Source organism: Aegilops tauschii, chromosome 6, assembly GCF_002575655.3.
Source record: "Aegilops tauschii subsp. strangulata cultivar AL8/78 chromosome 6, Aet v6.0, whole genome shotgun sequence".
Lineage (NCBI taxonomy): Eukaryota > Viridiplantae > Streptophyta > Magnoliopsida > Poales > Poaceae > Aegilops > Aegilops tauschii.
Window position 1 is genome coordinate 289,684,259 of NC_053040.3, and position 20,227 is coordinate 289,704,485.

Here is a 20,227-nt window from a genome sequence, read left to right on the forward strand (position 1 = left end):
ACCAAAGAAACAGGACATGTCCCCATTCACAAATTGTTACTATCATGTAAGGAAATAATTGGGAATGAAATCGCTATGGTCTCCATTATTGCTTGAAACCTTGTAGAAGCACACAATCAGCAGGTGATGTTGTACAATGGATAACTCATAACTGAATAGTTAGTGCACACAAATGTGCGCAGTCATGAAAACCATATACATCAAGATAAATAAACTCAAGCCTCGGTCACAAACTTTAGTGAAGCTATATACACTCTCAAAATAGGGAACACACACTCACACACAAGATTCTCAAATTCTCTCCACTAGATTAGTTATGGGGACCCTCCAAACTTTGGTGGAGTCATGAGACTTTTCGTCAGCCATATCGCGGTCTCTCTAGATGACACAGCTCCTTCGCCGAACGGTCGAAGAACACCTGCGAGCTCATCAAGCCTCTCCTGCTCCAGTAGCTTTGCACAGATCTCAAGAAGTGACTCCAGAGCATCAGCTCTCTGCTGCACTATGTTCAGATGATCAAACTCGGCAGGTGCGCTGCCTGCATTTCCCAATTTTAGCGTGCTCACTGGTGATGATTCCTCTGTAACAACATCTACATCACCCATGCCTTGTTTTACTCCTTGACAAGACTCTGTCTCCACACCCTTCCTGTGCTCTTGCACCACTCCAATCGTCATTTCCTCATTTGGTACTGGTGCCTCATTAAGCTTTTGACTTGCACTGTTAACCGACGCAGCCTCTACTGGACTGCGGGTTCTGATAGTTTTAAGACGTATTGTCTCATCAATCTGTCCATCAGTTGTTGCTGCCAAATTCTCCTCTACATGTTGAGGTGATAAAACATGAGCTGTTAGCTCTTCCTTGTTTCTGGCTTCAGGATCCACTGACATTTGCAAAATGCAGGCATTCTGGGTACCAACAGTTGATAGATCTGAATAGTTTGTCGAGCTGTCTCTTGTTTCTGATGTTTGCTCTGCCGCTGCTTGTAATGCTTCGCTGGATCCGCTGGCTTTGCCGACTCTCTTTCTGCCACCACTTGGTTTTCTTGACTGCTTGTCTCCCAGGTTACTCTTGTTGGGTTTTACTGGAAGGTAGATTGGAGAGCAGTTGATTGATTCAGCCAGATATGGCTGGAAATATGGGTGTCTCAATAGCTCCCCAGCCTGTAAAATATATATTCATTTAATTTGCATGCTATTCATGTATCGACGGCTTTGATTGAAACAGTTGAACAAAGCTTCTGGTACTTACAGTTGGTCTATGTTCTGGATTTTTCCTCAGCATACTCTTAACTATCTGTTTCCTGTGAAAGAATGCTCAATTTGGTAAAAATACAGTTGATCCGCAGTACTGAGAGATCATTTAAAGTGAGGTACTCACAGTGACGATGAGTATATTGGGGGCATTGGGGATATTGACGATCTGTTTATTTTGTTGACTAAGGTTGCCATGTCCTTCACACACACATAAAAGAGTATTTCATGAGTTGCCAACATATATAGAGAGAAACTGAAGCAGGTAATAAAAAAATTGTGTTGTATAATCACTAACTGTAGCTTTGAATGCAGAGCGGTGTGCTAAAATCTCAAACATACAGCAACCTGACAGTAAAAGAAGAAAGACAAGCTTTTTGAGCAGCTGTTTAATTCTGTCAATCATTATCACAGAAGACTAGAGTTAACTTCAAAACTAATAGTACTGGGAGCTCACCAAGCGACCATATATCAGATTTGTAACCATAAGGTATGTCCGCGAGTATTTCTGGGCACATGTAGTTTGGGGTTCCTACTACCTGAAAAACATAAATTTCAAAGATTGAAAATTGAGAAGTGGAATCTGGCCAATCGTTTATATATCTTATAAACTTTGGTCGGTATATCCCTGGGCACATGCTATTTACTTATTTTCATGAACATTTATTCATGTTATACAGTTTTTGCTTTCACGTTTAACTACTGTCAATACTTAATTGGGACTATACACAAGTTACAAGTAACAGATGGTTGTGAATGACTGAACATGTCCTGCCAATAATATGTACATAAATAATAAGTTAGCAAAAGGTTGAGGCGTACCGACGAGGCAAGATCCTCCATGAGTAATTTTGCTAACCCGAAATCAGCTGTTTGGAGAAAGAATGAATACACACGTCATGATATTTTCATCTGACCAATGAAGTTGTGTAGTAATTTGAGCCTATATATATGTATCTTACCAAGTCGTATGTTGTTATCCTTGGTTAACAAGATATTGGAACACTGCAATGCAACAGGTGGTGAGGAAAATGTTAGCCAACGCTAATACCTTGTACTAGAAATGAAATGATGGATCCATGGGGGCCGGCAATTATATTTTACCTTGAGGTCACGGTGGAGCACACGGTTGCAGTGCAGGTAGTCAAGGGCCAAGAGCAACTGTGTGAACCACCGGCACACCCTCTTCACATCACACAAGCACCAAACATACAGTAAGTTTCTGAAGCCTGAACATGTAGGAGTAGCATATTTATTCATCTGATTACAGTAAGTAATAGCATTGGTACCTCTTCCGAGAAGAGGACGCCTCTTGCCTTCTTGATCCTCTGCGCCCTGTGAATTCGACGTTAGTGAAACCAGCAGGTAAGGTGACTTGATTACAGTGAGGAGGCAAAGTGCAACGAGATGTTCTTACATGTCACCTCCTTCGCAGTAACTTGTGACGATGCAAACGGAGGTCCCCTGCAACCACGAAACAGATTCAGTTCAGTCTTGGCCGACAAGAGGAACACCCACCCCAATCAAAATTCTAGTCTAGTCTAGTTTAGAAGAAGAAGAAGAAGAAAAATGTGCGGTACCTCGTCGACCCATCCGTCCTTGTACTCGACGATGTAGGGGTTGCTGAGGCTGGCCATGAGGGACATCTGCAGACGGACGGACTGCCAAGCTGAGGCGTGGGATTTGCGAGGGTTTATTAAGGTTTGAGGTGATTGATTGATTGATCGATTACCTCCTGGTAGGCGGTCCGCTGGAACTTGTCGTTCTGCTTGGTCAGCCGGATCTTCTTCATCACGTACCTGCTTGGTGAGCCAAAGATTGGGTTGGTTCAAGGGGAAGGAACGGCGGAGAAGAGAAATCTGAAGAAGCGAGGCTGCAGCTAGCTGCAGAGGAGAAGGAAGATTGAAGAGAAGAAGTAGAACCTCTTCTTCTCGGCCTTGTGGTGGACGAGGTAGGCGGTGCCGTAGGCGCCCCGGCCGATCTGCTCCACCACCTCGTACTGCTCCATCGGATTCCTCACCTCTTCCTCTTGCTTGCTCGTCTTGTGGCGCAGTCAGTGTTGCTGGCGGTGGCGGCTGGGCGCGTATAAATGATTCTTCGATGGCGCTCAGGTGAGGACAGGACACGGGCACGGCGCTGCCCCTGGTAATGATGGTCGCGGAGAGGAGAGGAGAGCGGGCATGCACTGCACGGCTGCACGCGGCCCGTGTCCACGCGTGTGGAAGTGGCACAATAATGGCCGCCGCGCTCGCTCTCTCTGTGTGTCGGGTCGGGTGTGGTCGAGGAGGAAGACGGAGACCCAGGGAAGGGAATGGAGTGCAGCAGTCCGTGTGTTTGTTTGCTTTCCCTTGATTTTAGGGGTGGTTAGGGCGTGCTTTATGTGGAGCTCAACTAATTAATCCGTCGTCGGTTTCATCATTCGATTCCATTCCATTCTCTGGCGGTCGCGGTGCGGTGCATAGATTGAGTTGAGTAGTGGAGGAAACGTTGCGCCTGCGGGTGGTGGAGTGGGCCCCTATTGACTCACGGTGGATGGAGTAGTATTTTCTCTTCTTCTTTTTTTTAATAAAAGAGTCACACTTGCATCTCTCTCAAGTCTGAAGAAAGAAATCCACCCAGAGAGAGAGAAACGTGTGCGTGTGTGGTGGGGTCGGCTGCCGCTGCTCCTGCTTGCCTTTTCCCAGTGAAAAGAGCACCGACCCTTTCCTTTGGTCTGGTCTGGCTGGCATGCAGAAGAATCAAGAAAGGTTTCTCCGTTTCACACTCTCCATGGCATGTGACAACTGTAAATGCCGTCAGCTCCACTCCACTGCGCTGCGCTGGTGTGTGTTTAATACTACTCCATGGGTAGCCAGTGTAAGTAAATGGCGAGCAGTTTTACCTTGTGCCCACCCATGCAGCAGCAGTTGCATGTGCCTTTCCTTCGGGCAGCGTGCATTGTGGATCAGCGCCACTGCAGTACATGTCACGGCTCCTTTTTTTTCTATGTTGGTCATTTAATTCATAGGATTGGATCCCGTAGGAATTTTTCTTATGGAATCTTTTGTACTACATCTCATAGGAAATCTAACATCCACTTCAATCTTTTTTTACAATTCCTTTGTTTTTCCTGTGGCATCAAACACTCATTGCTAATCCTATAGGATTCAAGTGGGCATGCCACTCCAACTCTATACTTTTTCTATTTCTATGTTTTCAAAATCATACGAATCAAAGAGGCTTTCAATGTCGAGATTTTGCGCCACTGCAGTCTGCACGCAGTCCTGCTCTCTCTGTGCTCCGGTGAAGATGCTGATTGCGACACAAGACAAGGGCACTAGTAGGCGTCGAAACAAATTCACAAAATAAACTCTCCACAAAAAGTATTTCACCCGGCTAATCTTTTTAGACAGTGTCCCATCCATCGGCGCTATACTACGCTGCACAGCGTCCTGTCTGATAGGTGCTACACGTCTCGCCAGTGTGACATCCCAGGGTCAGGCCGGGCCCCACCCCTAGTGAAGTAGCGCACAACTCATTTCATCCGAAAAAATGCTCACATTTGCTCAAGTCTTTCAAGTTTAGGCAAACCCTAGTTCTTCATGTGTTTTGAAATGTGTATGGAAATATGAAATGATTGTTGGGTGTTTAGCATATGCATTGGAATTTTGTTAGGGTTAGGGTTATAGTTCTTGTTATGTTGGGGTTAGGGTTATTGTTCGATTTCTATGTTAGGGCTAGGGTTTGGTTATGTGACTAGGATTTTGTGTTAACCTTCGCATGAGTACTATGAAATGTATTTTTGTTGTGTTGTTTTAATTATTTTAGGGATGAGGAGAACATGTGTTTATGTCCATCATCTTTGACCGGGAGGATTCAGAGAGGGATTTGAGAGGGGGCGAGAGAGGAAACCATGGCGCCCCCTTCTCTGTTCACCAACTTTGTGTGCACGCTGGCTAGAGAGGGCCGGCCCGTGTCGGTTACTAAGTCACAGTGTATCGCCTTACGGAGAGGCGCTACACAAGGTAGTATAGCGCCTATGAGGCGACGCTACTTAACCAGAGATTGGGCCCGGCCTAGCTCAGGGAGCCACGCTGGCGAGGCATGTAGCGCATGTTAGACGGGCGCTATGCAGTGTAGTATAGCGCTGATGCGGCGGACGCTACTTGAAGGGTTAGTTGAGTGAAATAGTTTCGCGAAGAGTTCATTCTACGAATTTGTTATGCCTCTGGGTCATTTTTGCCAATTTTACCGCACTATTAAGAGTACTTACCACACATGAACATTCAGAAAAAACAAATTAACAAACTTAATTTATTTAAACTAACAGTTACATCGTCCTATAAGAAGAGGTAGAATTTCGCTCAGAGGATGCTCAAACAATCCTTAGTGATGAAAACCTAGCTAATCTAGCAAGTTCCGGAGCAACCTTATTCGCTTCTCTATAATAATGTTAAAAACTAGTGAGAGGAACAATGTTCAAAACAAGTGAGAGGAAAATTACAAGAAGAAAAAAAGAACAATCAGCAAAAATTGCCGCCGCCGCTCCCACGAAACGTCCTACGTTCTTCATGATGTCGATGACCTCCACATTATCATAATTAATAACAAGATGGTTGCAGCCCGCCTTTTGTGCAGATAAGCAATATCTTAACACCAAAGCTTCAACCGTCAAAATATCAACACACCAGTCAATCTTCCAATTTCCTCCAGCAATGATTTTTTTTCTTTGCCATCTCTGATTAGAACATCAGCTATCGTCTAAGAAGGTATTGATCAAAAGATGTATCAACATTAAATTTTGCAAATCCCGAGGAGGCCTAACCCATCCCCCTCTTTTACTACTCCCTCCGTCACGGTTTAGAAGGCGCGCTTGGAAATTCTCTGAGACCTAGGTGGTTATCTATTGGTTGTGAGATGGGCTAAAAAATAGCATTCACACTACGCATGCATATAGAAATAGTATATCAGAGTACTAATTAGCTACTAGAAATAAATGCAATGCGCCCTAAACTTTGTCTATTGTGGAAACGCACGCAAATTTAACTGTGCCTTCTAAACTATGACGAAGGGAGTAGTTGCATTGGGGGAGGAAGCATTAACACAGTTTGATGTTGTAGCACGAATCCCATAAAAAAATAGATACACGTTTTGAGTCTTCCCATCGTAGACCATCTTAGGTTGGTTGTAATAGGGAGTATCATATATTAGTATCATGCATATGGTACTATTGTATGATACTACCTCCCTAATGCATAGTATTATATATTAGTATTATGTAGTATTTTATTTATTGCCATGCATGACACATATAGTAGCTTACTATTTATTATGATACGGTATCATGATATGATACTCAACTCTCTTTTTCTTTACTTAATTCTATGACACCTCATCAAAATTGCCTAGTTGGCATGCATGATACTAGTTATGATACTCCCATTACGACCAGCCTTACATAGTATTTCTCACCATAAGTACCAAGAAGTGATAGTGATTGACTCACGAACATTCTGAAGGCTCAGAATACACAGATCTTGCTCTGGCAAAAGGAGTAAGGGCATCTCCAATGCCAACCCTCAAATAACCCGCATACTTCGAACCGCACTGTCCGGATCGCGAAAGCCATCAAACACGGATCTGTATCAGTCCGCAGGACGGTCCATACGCACTTTCTCCCGCAAAAACAGGATAGAAACATGGGGGGCTTTACGGGCATTCGGACATCACCCACGCGCGCTTCTGACCACCCTGGCCCACCCAAAATCATTCTCCCTCGCCCGCGCGCGTACCCGCCCGGCACTAGCTGCCCGCATTCATGCTACTGTATAGCGGCCGCTCCACATTGAAGTCAGCCCAGAGCGAACGCGACCTCTCACTGGCTCCGCCATTGAAGCGGCGCGCCGACTGAGGGCGCCGCACGTGACGCATACTTGATGTCCGCGTCTGTTCAATTCCGGAGACACGTTACTGGACGGGACAGATATCTACCATGCCCATTCAATGCCCAGTCCATCCGGATGCCGCCATTAAGCAGGCTTACCGGCCGAGAAACCCACTCCGATGGCACGCTTTGACACACCCGGACGCCTCGGCTCACCGGAATCTGCTATTTAAAGGTGGCCACACCCAGCTAGCTCCACGTCACAACGCAAGCCGCTCCACATCCTCCTCCCTTACATCGCATCCGCCATGACTGCATGCGGCAACACTTCGTGGGAGAGCCTTTCCATGGAGATGAAGCACGAGGTAGCCGCCCTTGCGGCCGCCTGGCAGAGCCACCATGCCAGGCGGATCGAGGCCGGCATGCCGGCCAACTCGCCTGAGGTCTCCGACGACGAGGACGAACCCATGATGGAGACGGGCTCCGACGATACTGCACCGGAGCCCGCACCTATGCACGCTGGCTTCACCATGGAGCAGGCGTAAGCGCACTTACAACGCTACAATGGCGGAGGAGCAGCCTGCGTCGGCGCCTATGTCGGTGTTGCAGCAGGCACAGGAGGAACAACGATACAACCCGTTCCTCGTAGAGCAACACCGGCTGGCGGAAGGCCAGATCGACGGCGAGCGCGTGAGCGAGGAGGCCATGGCGGCCATGGCCGCGGTGAATCCCAACTTCGTCGCGGAGCAACGTGCGATCTACAAGGCCGTCCGCGCTCAAGCCGCCACTCGCCAGGAATCGGCCGCCGCGAAGGCACAACTACAGGCGATCCCGGACAAGAACAACACCACGCGCCACCGACAAACTACCAGGCAGCCCGGTGGGATGACGACAGCGCAGGAGCCACCATTTCCATCGTGGACCTCATGTCCACTGGTGACGGACAAGGCGTGGACTCCTTCGAGGATGAGTAGGGCATGGGAGGCGGCATGGCCTTGCATCCCATGTGGGCAGGTCCGTCTCCCATGTTCTACTCTTCCTTGCCGGAGACCGCAGCTTCACTTCATCGGTGTTATCGTCGGTGTTCATGGAGACGGCAGATGGAGGACGACAAGGGCTTGGACGCCGGCCGCCGCCGTAGGATAGGTTTAGGGTCAGCTCTGCATGTTTTGTTTTTCTCTAAATGTTGAAAATCTAATGAAAATCTGTCGTGTTTGCATGAAGGTCGTCTAACCTGTATGAAATTCGCCGTGTTCGCACGATTTCGTTCGGTTGGTTCATAAAGTAGTTGAAATGTTTGCGGACTATCCCCCTTGTTTGCGAACGGGTGTGGGAAGAAATGCGCGGGTGACCGTTGAAGATGCCCTAAGAACTCAATTTCACAAGCTTTTCTAATCACGCCATCTATTCCCAAATTACACCAAATTTCTATTGCCTTCTAGCAATGAAACAACACGTGTCCTCTGGCCTCTTAGAACAAGAGGAACAAATGAGCGAGACCTTCATATGTCTATTGACAAGCATAATATGACATGTGCGTCAAATAACTTATTTACCTTTGCTGAACAATATAGTTTTCAAATCTTACACCGAACAGGGTTAACATTAGTTCATCCCACACCATTAGTAAGTGGTGGACATGATCATGCTACCACCACAAGTGTTAATTTTCTTGTGCAGTGGCATCATTGATGCTACCCTATCGCAGCTACTGATACAGTAGTACGTTTGGAGCCCCCCGCCCCCTTTTTTAAACGTCAGCAAGAGGAATTGCTGAATTCTTATTCTGTTTGGAGCTTATAATCCTGGACCTGGAGGTTACAATTCTCTTTTGTTTAGTCTCGGGCGATTCCTAGAGCGAGATATTATGCTGGTATGAAATGAAACGCCACCAAAGCGCTCAGCCCTCAATTATCAGATGCTTCTCTTTTCCTAAATGATTGATTGGTTTGGTTGGCCGATGATTGGCTAATTGCTGCTCGTACCTTTCGACCTGACGTCCACCACGATATATATACATGTGCTACTCTAATAGTGGTGCTCTACCTAAAATGCAGTATGTGGTAATCCCTAGTTGATGGCCACGGTCCGAGGTGAGGCCAACTTCACCGCATGACCCTAAACGGACGTCCGATTTGACCGGATTTTATCCCTTTGGGGCGCTGATGGGTTCACTCGTGTCCGGTCCGTACCGTAAATCACGTCCGCGTTGGACATGATTTAAAAAAACAGAAAAATGTAAATAAAATGACTAAATAAATAAATAAACGCAGTTTAATAAACATAAAACTTAGTTACGGAGGTCACGACCACAAAACGACCCAGTTTAGCAGTTCACTTGTCTTAATTAACATAAACAAAAAAAAAACGCCGCCGCACGCTCCAGCCGTGCCCGTCGATGCCATGGCCCTCCCGTCTTCAGTGGCCGCCGGTGTCGTCGTCGTCGGTGACGAGGTCGACGTAGGCCGGCGGCGTCCAGAGGTGGGACGGCGGCGCGTGGTACACAGGGGCGGCCTGGAAGGCCGGAGGTGCCTGCACTACCTCCTCTCGTGGCGAGGCCTCCCGCTCCAGTGACCGCGGCGGCGTGGGGCGCCAGTTCACGCCCCCCACGGCGTCGAGCATCTCCGGCGCGGTGCACGACCAGCTCCATTGCTGGCCCACCAGGCCGGGGTGGAACGCGGCCACCGGCTCCGCCTCCATCGGCTCCTCCTCCATCGGCTCCTCCCTCCTCTCCTCCTCCTTGACGGCCACCATCTCCATCTCGGGGAAGGCGACGTCGCCGGCGGCAGAGAGTGCCAGCGCCTCCTCCAAGCCGTGCCATTGGCACTCGTCGTGCGTGTTCATGGAGTCCTTCATGACACGCTGCATGAGCCGGGCCTCCTCCTCCGCTGTCATGCGAGGAGGTGGAGGTGGTGACGGAGAAGGGGAAGGCGACGGCGTGGGCGTGAGGCCGCGCACCCGCGTACGCCCGCACACCTCTCGTCATGGCCGCCGCGGTCCCGACACCGTGCCGGCGAAGTAGGACGCGCGGCGCGTGTCGTGCTCGTCCTGGAGCCATGTGTCCCAGAGCACGGAGTCGGGGGCGTACCTGTCGTCGTAGTACAGGTCGTCGGGGAGGAGGCGGCGGCGGCGCTTAATCTCATCGCGGCGCGCACGGCCGCCCATCGGCACCGGCGGGATCGGGACCCGGTCGGCGCTGAGGTGCCATCCGTTGGGGAGGTGGACGTCGCTCCACGAGACCGGCGTCCTCGTCTCCCAGTACCTCCGGCACACGTCCGCGCAGAGGTACTGCCGGGCGCGCTCGCCGGCGGGCCTAGCGGCGATGGTGAAGGTGGCCGGCGCGGGGGCTCGACGGGAGGAGCGCGGCGGTGACGCGGGCTCCTCCTTCTTCACGGAGCCGCGGCGGCGGCCCGAGGAGTAGCCGGCCTCGCGGTCGTGCTTCCCCTTGCGGCTGTAGTTCCATAGCCCCATGGCTGCTGCCGGCCGGCGAGTTCGAGGACGGGGAGTGGCTAGGGGTTGGGTATGTCGGCTTTCGAGGGGGCAGAGAGGGGCCGGAGTGGGAAGTGAGGACGACGACCGGTCCACGGGTCCCATTTAAGAAGGACGGCGACCTTCCACTGGGCCGATGACAGGTGAGGCCGGCTGCCCGTGCGCATTGATGTTGGCGGGTGGGAGGTAGGTGGCCGCCCCGCCACGCGGCCAGACGCGGACGAGCGGCGCGTCCGTTCGGTGTCCGCGGCGACCCAAACCCGGCGCAAGTTTGCGTTCGAAATGGGTCGGTCCGGACATAAAACGGATAAGATGAGTCCGGGCCGTCGCGCGCTGGGCTGCCCGATTTTTTTTTTATCCTAAACGAACGGGGCCGAATAAAATGGGGTCGTGCGGTGGAGTTGGCCTGATTGATCGATGATGATGCTGCTGCTGCTGCATCCACCCTACCGATGATAGTACGTAGTACGTGTTCGTTGGCCGGTCAAATCGTCACTAAGCTAACATACAAGCTGCTTTCTCTAGTTCTTTATGTATCTACGTATTTTATTTGAAGCTCAACCTGGCTTCGTTATATTATATTATCAAGTAAGCTCTTATCCGTCCATCCGGGGTGATTGATCAGTATCGATGGGATAGATATGCTGTCCTTCAGCATCCGACCAATTTTTTTATATCGTGATGTGTTTGCCCTCTCCTTTCCACAGGAAGAGAACAACCTGTGTTACACTTGTGGATTGTGGTGGTGAGAACTGAGGGGTGTTTGTTTACAGGGACTTTTTGATGTAGGGACTAGAAAAAGTCTTTTTTAAAGATTTTTTAACCAAACAGGAGGGACTATTAGGGATTAAAAATTGTTTTTTGGGACTAAATGAAGAAGACTTTCAAGGAGAGTCTTTTTGGATTTTTTAAGACTTTTTCAACAATGCCCTTCCATGCATCCATTGGCCCGCCGTCCCATAATGTTGTTTGGTTGTTATTTTTCTGTATACTAAGGTAACATGGTCATTTAATAACCTCTAGGGAGGGACTAGGGATTTTTTAGTCCCTGAAAACAAACAGGAAGGGACTTTTTAAGGACTAGAGACTTTTTAGTTGGGACTAGAAAAAATCCTAAGACTTATCAACCAAACAGGGCCTGAACCCCCACTGCCGAGCCGATGACGCAACTTGTTTGACATTTTGGGCACCCCCCGTACGTACCAGGACGAGTGTATAAGTGCTACTAGTATTAACTGCTTGGATCTCTACCCTTTTAAGAAAAGCATAGTACAGTAGTATTACTAGCAGTACATCACCTAGGCCAAGGCCAAGCTCTCCCGTTTCCGATCATGTCCTTGTAGCCTTTGTTTGCCTGGCTCGATCACGAGTGGGAGTACCTCAGCAGTACTAGCAGTAGAGTTATTATATCAAGAAGAGATCAGGGCCATTTAGTAGGAGTACTCCTACGTACTACTACGTGTAGCCTTTCTTTTTTCTTTTCTTCCTTCGCGGGGGGTACGTGTAGCGTATCGGTGCAGGGGATATGCAGTACTGTACTCTCTAGCAAGCACAAGAGGCAGAGGGTGTGGGATCTATGAGGAAGTACGCACGCCAAAGTTAATACGGTTCAGCAATAGCTATCGTCTAGTGTAGACACAGGGAGGGAGGGAGGGAGACCGGCTAGCTGCTCCTACAATGGAATGGAATGGATGGATTGCCAGCCGGCCCGGAATCCGGATGCGCTCCGTCCGTATGCAACCCGTGCAGCACTGTATTTCCTACTGGTGCTACCAAACTCGTGTGTATCACCTGCAGAAAGAAAAGAAAAGAGGGCTACCTACAACCATGCGGTACGTGAGCTAGGAAAACAAAGGTTTATCTACTTTCATGGGCTGCTTAGCACTCATCTTGTTTTTTCTTATTGCATGGGAAGAGCTTTGCTATTTCAAAGTTTTGGGCGTCCTCGAAATGCAATTTTTTTGCTCGGCTTACCATAACAGTTGAGTTTGGACGGCGGTCCGCCTTGTGAACCGTGGATGGCCGCTTTGCCCTTTATGCAAGAGGACTCAAGAAAACGGTGGTGCATTTGCTCTTTCAATGCGGCTTCTCCCTTAGCATTTGGAGCATGGCTAAGGATTGGCTTGGAATTCCCGGCCTCGACTCGCTTTTTTGGCAACCTTTTAATGATGCCAAGATTTGATGGAATCACTTGGTGCACAATGGCCATTGTTGCTATCCGTGTGTGTTGGGAAATTTAAAATGAACGCAATGTGAGAGTATTCAACAACAAATTCAAGCCGTCTTCAATCATCTTCACTCAAATCCGGAGGGAGGCTACAAATTGGGTTACCACGGGTGCGAATCATTTGTGTAAATTATGTTGCGAGAGTAGTTGAAAGGATCGATACGGTTGACTAGAGGGGGAGGTGAACATGAGACTACAAATTTTAAGCTCATCTTTCAATTTTAGGAAATTGCAGATAAAGTAGGTTCTCTACATATACAACTAGATGAACACAACCTATACGACAAGCAAGTTCAAGGCAAATATGCAAGGTAACAAACTAATTAGCAAGTCAAAAGCATACAAGGCAAGTAAAAGTGCAGAAAATGATTAACCACAAGTAGCCGGGGACATGTATCCATCCACATGTTCACATTTTTTGGGAAGTGCCCATCTTCACTGGAGCGGTGCCGAAGCCAAAACTCCGGAACAACACCAACGCTCATCGTTACTCCCTCCGGGTCACCCCATCGGATGAGCCTAGAATCACTCGAGGTTGATCTTGACACTGAAAAAAAAGACACATCCGTGACATTATGACCCGAACGGAAAAAAATTGTCATGATTATGACACTTCTATGACAATAATTATGACAAAAACACGTATCATGTAGATGTGGTGGGCTCATACTTCTATTACAAAAAATCATGACATAAAATGGATTTTTCGTCCTGGGCGGGCCGCGGACACACCTGCATGACATTCTTTGGGACGTCCATCACATAAAAAAGCATGGTAGAAGTGAGGGCGAGGAAATTTTCGCGGAGTTACCGGTTACGGTGTGTGGTCGGGGCCGAGTTATGCAGTGTAGTTTGCGCATTTCTCTCTCGCATGCGACCGTGGTGCAAGCCGTGTTCGTTATAACTAAACCCGAGCAAGATGTTCGCTTACTGAACCCGAGCGGTCGCACTGCTACGTACTGAAGCCGATCGATTGATCCCTGCACTACTAACTGAACCCGAGCTGTTAACTGAACCTAAGCGATCCCTTCGCTGCTTACTAAACCCGATCTCGCCCTCGTGCGAGATGTAGCTAGCCGGTTGGGTTGCCTCTGGATGAACAGTGCTCGTTGCTGCCACGCGCGCGATATGTAGAACGAGTCGAGACATGGTGAGTCTAGCCGGTTGGTTGCCTGTGGATGAATAGTTCCCGGTGGGGGTTGGATGAACAGTACCTCGATCGTGTGTAGGCGGTTGCCGCTTGATACGTTTCCGTCATATCTATAATTTTTTTATTGTTTCATGCCAATATTATACAAGTTTTACATACTTTTGGCAACTTTTTATATGATTTATTGGACTAACCAATTGATCCAGTGCCCAGTTCCAGTTCCTGTTTTTTTTTCATGTTTTTTGTATCGCGGAAATCCATATCAAACGAAGTCCAAACGCGATAAAAATTTACGGAGAATTATTTTGGAATATATGTGATTTTTGGGAGTTGGAATCACCGGAAACGGAGTCCCGTGATGGGCACAACCCACCAGGATCCGACCCCTGAGCCAGGCGTGTGGTGGTGGGTTGGGCCCACCTCGTACGTCGGTTGGAGCTCTACTTCGGGCGCAAGGAAGCTTATATCCGGAAAAAAATCGTGTTAAAATCTCAGCGCAATGGGAGTTACGGATCTCCGGGAATATAAGAAACGGTTTTCGGCCATATCTGGGGAACGCGAAACAGAAGAGAACAGAGAGGGAGATCCAATCTCGGAGGGGCTCCCGCCCCTCCGCCACCATGGAGACCATGGACCAGAGGGGCATCCCTCCTCCCATCTAGGGAGGAGGCCAAAGAAGAAGAAGAAGGAGGCGGGCTCTCTCCCCCTCGCTTCCGGTGGCGTCGGAGTGCCGCCGGGGCAACGATCGGGACGGCGATCTACATCAACAATCTTGCTACCGTCAACACCAACTCTCTCCCCCTCTATGCAGCGGTGTAACACCCCTTCTCCCCGTTGTAATCTCTACTTAAACATGGTGCTCAACTCCATATATTAATTCCCAATGATATATGGTTATCCTTGCTGGGGAACGTAGTAATTTCAAAAAAATAATCCTACGCACACGCAAGATCATGGTGATGCATAGCAACGAGAGGGGAGTGTGTTGTCCACGTACCCTCGTAGATCGAAAGCGGAAGCGTTATGACAATGCGGTTGATGTAGTCGTACGTCTTCATGATCGATCGATCCTAGTACCGAACGTACGGCACCTCCGCGATCTGCACACGTTCAGCTCGGTGACGTCCCACGAACTCATGATCCAGTAGAGCTTCGAGGGAGAGCTTCGTCAGCACGATGGCGTGATGACGGTGATGATGAAGCTACCGGCGTAGGGCTTCGCCTAACCACTACGACGATATGACCGAGGTGGATTATGGTGGAGGGGGGCACCGCACACGGCTAAGAGATCAATGATCAACTTGTATGTCTATGGGGTGCCCCCCTCCCCCGTATATAAAGGAGTGGAGGAGGGGAGGGCCGGCCCTCTACTATGGCGCGCCCTGGGGAGTCCTACTCCCACCGGGAGTAGGATTCCCCCCTTCCAAGTAGTAGGAGTAGGAGAGAAGGAAGGGGAAGAGAGAAGAGAAGGAAGGAGGGGGCGCCGCCCCTCCCCCTAGTCCAGTTCGGACTAGGCCTTGGGGGGGCACGCGGCCTGCCCTAGGCAGCCCCTCTCTCTCCACTAAAGCCCAATAAGGCCCATATACTCCCCGGCGAATTTCCGTAACTCTCCGGTACTCCGATAAATACCCGAACCACTCAGAACCTTTCCGATGTCCGAATATAGCCTTCCAATATATCGATCTTTACGTCTCGAACATTTCGAGACTCCTCGTCATGTACCCGATTTCATCCGGGACTCCGAACAAACTTCAGTCATCAAATCACATAAACTCATAATACCGATCGTCACCGAACGTTAAGCGTGCGGACCCTACGGGTTCGAGAACTATGTAGACATGGCCGAGACACGTCTCCGGTCAATAACCAATAGCGGAACCTGGATGCTCATACTGGCTCCCACATATTCTACGGATATCTTTATCCGGTCAAACCGCATAACAACATACGTTGTTCCCTTTGTCATCGTATGTTACTTGCCCGAGATTCGATCGTCGGTATCTCAATACCTAGTTCAATCTCGTTACCGGCAAGTCTCATTACTCATTCTGTAATGCATCATCCCGCAACTAACTCGTTAGTCACATTGCTTGCAAGGCTTATAGTGATGTGCATTACCGAGAGGGCCCAGAGGTACCTCTCCGATACACGGAATGACAAATCCTAATCTCGATCTATGCCAACCCAACAAACACCTTCGGAGACACCTGTAGAGCATCTTTATAATCACCCAGTAAAGTTGTGATGTTTGATAGCACACAAGGTGTTCCTCCGATATTCGGGAGTTGCATAATCTCATAGTCATAGGAACATGTATAAGTCATGAAGAAAGCAATAACAACATACTAAACGATCAAGTGCTAAGCTAACGGAATGGGTCAAGTCAATCACATCATTCTCTAATGATGTGATCCCGTTAATCAAATGACAACTCATGTCTATGGCTAGGAAACTTAACCATCTTGGATTCAACGAGCTAGTCAAGTAGAGGCATACTAGTGACACTCTGTTTGTCTATGTATTCACACACGTACTAAGTTTCCGGTTAATACAATTCTAGCATGAATAATAAACATTTATCATGATATAAGGAAATATAAATAACAACTTTATTATTGCCTCTAGGGCATATTTCCTCCAGTCTCCCACTTGCACTAGAGTCAATAATCTAGTTCACATCGCCATGTGATTTAACACCAATAGTTCACATCACCATGTGATTAATATCCATAGTTCACATCGCCATGTGGCCAACACTCAAAGGGTTTACTAGAGTCAGTAATCTAGTTTACATCGCCATGTGATTAACACCCAAAGAGTACTAAGGTGTGATCATGTTTGCTTGTGAGAGGAGTTTAGTCAACGGGTCTGCCAAATTCAGATCCGTATGTATTTTGCAAATTTCTATGTCTACAATGCTCTGCACGAAGCTACTTTAGCTAATTGCTCCCACTTACAATATGTATCCAGATTGAGACTTAGAGTCATCTGGATCAGTGTTAAAACTTGCATCGACGTAACCCTTTACGACGAACCTTTTGTCACCTCCATAATCAAGAAACATATCCTTATTCCACTAAGGATAATTTTGACCGCTGTTCAGTGATCTACTCCTAGATCACTATTGTACTCCCTTGCCAAACTCAGTGTAGGGTATACAATAGATCTGGTACACAACATGGCATACTTTATAGAACCTATGGCTAAGGCATAGGGAATGACTTTCATTCTCTTTCTATCTTCTGCCGTGGTCGGGCTTTGAGTCTTACTCAATTTCACACCTTGCAACACAGGCAAGAACTCTTTCTTTGACTGTTCCATTTTGAACTACTTCAAAATCTTGTTAAGGTATGTACTCATAGAAAAAAACTTATCAAGCGTCTTGATCTATCTCTATAGATCTTGATGCTCAATATGTAAGCAGCTTCACCGAGGTCTTTCTTTGAAAAACTCTTTCAAATACTCCTTTATGCTTTCCAGAAAATTCTACATTATTTCCGATCAACAATATGTCATTCACATATATTTATCAGAAATGTTGTAGTGCTCCCACTCACTTTCTTGTAAATACAGGCTTCACCGCAAGTCTGTATAAAACTATATGCTTTGATCAACTCATCAAAACGTATATTCCAACTCCGAGATGCTTGCACCGATCCATAGATGGATCGCTAGAGCTTGCACATTTCGTTAGCACTTTTAGGATCGACAAAACCTTCTGGTTGCATCATATACAACTCTTCTTTAAGAAATCCATTAAGGAATGTAGTTTTGACATCCATTTGCCAGATTTCATAAAATGTGGCAATTTGTAACATGATTCGGACAGACTTAAGCATCGCTATAAGTGAGAAAATCTCATCGTAGTCAACACCTTGAACTTTGTCAAAACCTTTTTCGACAAGTCTAGCTTTGTACATAGTAACACTTGTTGGAAATATGCCCTAGAGGCAATAATAAATATGTTATTATTATATTTCCTTGTTCATGATAATCGTTTATTATCCATGCTAGAATTGTATTGATAGGAAACTCAGATACATGTGTGGATACATAGACAACACCATGTCCCTAGTAAGCCTCTAGTTGACTAGCTCGTTGATCAATAGATGGTTACGGTTTCCTGACCATGGACATTGGATGTCGTTGATAACGGGATCACATCATTAGGAGAATGATGTGATGGACAAGACCCAATCCTAAGCCTAGCACAAGATCGTGTAGTTCGTTTGCTCAGAGCTTTTCTAATGTCAAGTATCATTTCCTTAGACCATGAGATTGTGCAACTCCCGGATACCGTAGGAATGCTTTGGGTGTGCCAAACGTCACAACGTAACTGGGTGGCAATAAAGGTGCACTACGGGTATCTCCGAAAGTGTCTGTTGGGTTGGCACGAATCGAGACTGGGATTTGTCACTCCGTGTAAACGGAGAGGTATCTCTGGGCCCACTCGGTAGGACATCATCATAATGTGCACAGTGTGACCAAGGAGTTGATCACGGGATGATGTGAGTTACGGAATGAGTAAAGAGACTTGCCGGTAACGAGATTGAACAAGGTATAGGGATACCGACGATCGAATCTCGGGCAAGTAACATACCGATGGACAAAGGGAATTGTATACGGGATTGATTGAATCCCCGACATCGTGGTTCATCCGATGAGATCATCGTGGAACATGTGGGAGCCAACATGGGTATCCAGATCCCGCTGTTGGTTATTGACCGGAGAACGTCTCGGTCATGTCTGCATGGTTCCCGAACCCGTAGGGTCTACACGCTTAAGGTTCGATGACGCTAGGGTTATAGGGAAAGTATGTACGTGGTTACCGAATGTTTTTTGGAGTCCCAGATGAGATCCCGGACGTCACGAGGAGTTCCGGAATGGTCCGGAGGTAAAGATTTATATATGGGAAGTCCTGTTTTGGTCACCGGAAAAGTTTCGGGTGAAATCGGTAATGTACCGGGACCACCGGGAGGGTCCCGGGGGTCCCCCAAGTGGGGCCACCAGCCCCAGAAGGCTGCGTGGGCCAAGTGTGGGAGGGGACCAGCCCCAGGTGGGCTGGTGCGCCCCCCACCAAGGCCCAAGGCGCATGGGAGAGTGGGAGGGGGCAAACCCTAGGTCCAGATGGGCCTTAGGGCCCATCTAGTGGGGCGCCCCCCCTCTCCTCCCCTTGGCCGCCCCCCCTTGATGGGATCTAGGGCTAGCCGCCTCCTCTTGGGGGTGGAAACCCTAAGGGGCCTCCCCCCTATATATAGTTGAGGTTGTGGGCTGCCCAAGACACACGAGAACGTCTCTCTTTTGGTGCAGCCCTACCCCTCTCCCTCCTCCTCCTCTCCCGCAGTGCTTGGCGAAGCCCTGCGGGATTGCCACGCTCCTCCACCACCACCATGCCGTCGTGTTGCTGCTGGATGGAGTCTTCCCCAACCTCTCCCTCTCTCCTTGCTGGATCAAGGCGTGGGAGACGTCACCGGGCTGCACGTGTGTTGAACGCGGAGGCACCGTTCTTCGGTGCTTAGATCGGAATCAACCGCGATCTGAATCGCTACGAGTATGACTCCCTCATCCGCGTTCTTGCAACGCTTCCGCATCGCGATCTACAAGGGTATGTAGATGCACTCCCCTTCCCCTCGTTGCTAGATTACTCCATAGATTGATCTTGGTGATGCGTAGAAAATTTTGAATTTTTGCTACGTTCCCCAACAACACTACTATCAGCGTTCGTCTTCCTCTTGAAGATCCATTTATTTTCTATGGCTTGCCGATCATCGGGCAAGTCAACCAAAGTCCACACTTTGTTCTCATACATGGATCCCATCTCAGATTTCATGGCCTCAAGCCATTTCGCGGAATCTGGGCTCATCATCGCTTCCTCATAGTTCGTAAGTTCGTCATGGTCAAGTAACATGACCTCCAGAACAGGATTACCGTACCACTCTGGTGCGGATCTCACTCTGGTTGACCTACGAGGTTCGGTAGTAACTTGATCTAAAGTTACATGATCATCATCATTAGCTTCCTCGCTAATTGGTGTAGGAGTCACATGAACAGATTTCTGTGATGAACTACTTTCCAATAAGGGAGCAGGTACAGTTACCTCATCAAGTTCTACTTTCCTCCCACTCACTTCTTTCGAGAGAAACTCCTTCTCTAGAAAGGATCCATTCTTAGAAACGAATGTCTTGCCTTCGGATCTGTGATAGAAGGTGTACCCAAATGTCTCCTTTGGGTATCCTATGAAGACA

The 20,227-nt window shown here is 48.2% G+C and overlaps 2 protein-coding genes across 2 annotated transcripts; both read right to left on the bottom strand.

Annotated features, from left to right (window-relative positions):
• Positions 1 to 58: 58 nt before the first annotated feature.
• LOC109781444 (serine/threonine-protein kinase Nek6) lies at positions 59 to 3,685 on the bottom strand. The gene is made up of 13 exons (XM_020340047.4): positions 3,176 to 3,685; positions 2,986 to 3,052; positions 2,834 to 2,899; positions 2,671 to 2,717; positions 2,543 to 2,588; positions 2,358 to 2,438; positions 2,216 to 2,258; positions 2,076 to 2,122; positions 1,711 to 1,792; positions 1,552 to 1,601; positions 1,381 to 1,454; positions 1,252 to 1,303; positions 59 to 1,163 (listed from the first exon to the last, which is right to left on the bottom strand). The coding sequence occupies exons 1-13, from the start codon at positions 3,259 to 3,261 to the stop codon at positions 315 to 317; spliced, it is 1,590 nt and encodes a 529-aa protein (XP_020195636.1). The 5' UTR covers positions 3,262 to 3,685; the 3' UTR covers positions 59 to 314.
• Positions 3,686 to 10,098: 6,413 nt separating this feature from the next.
• LOC141026030 (uncharacterized) lies at positions 10,099 to 10,587 on the bottom strand. The gene has a single exon (XM_073501978.1). It carries the CDS (start codon positions 10,585 to 10,587, stop codon positions 10,099 to 10,101), a length of 489 nt encoding a protein of 162 aa, XP_073358079.1.
• Between the last annotated feature and the right edge of the window lie 9,640 nt (positions 10,588 to 20,227).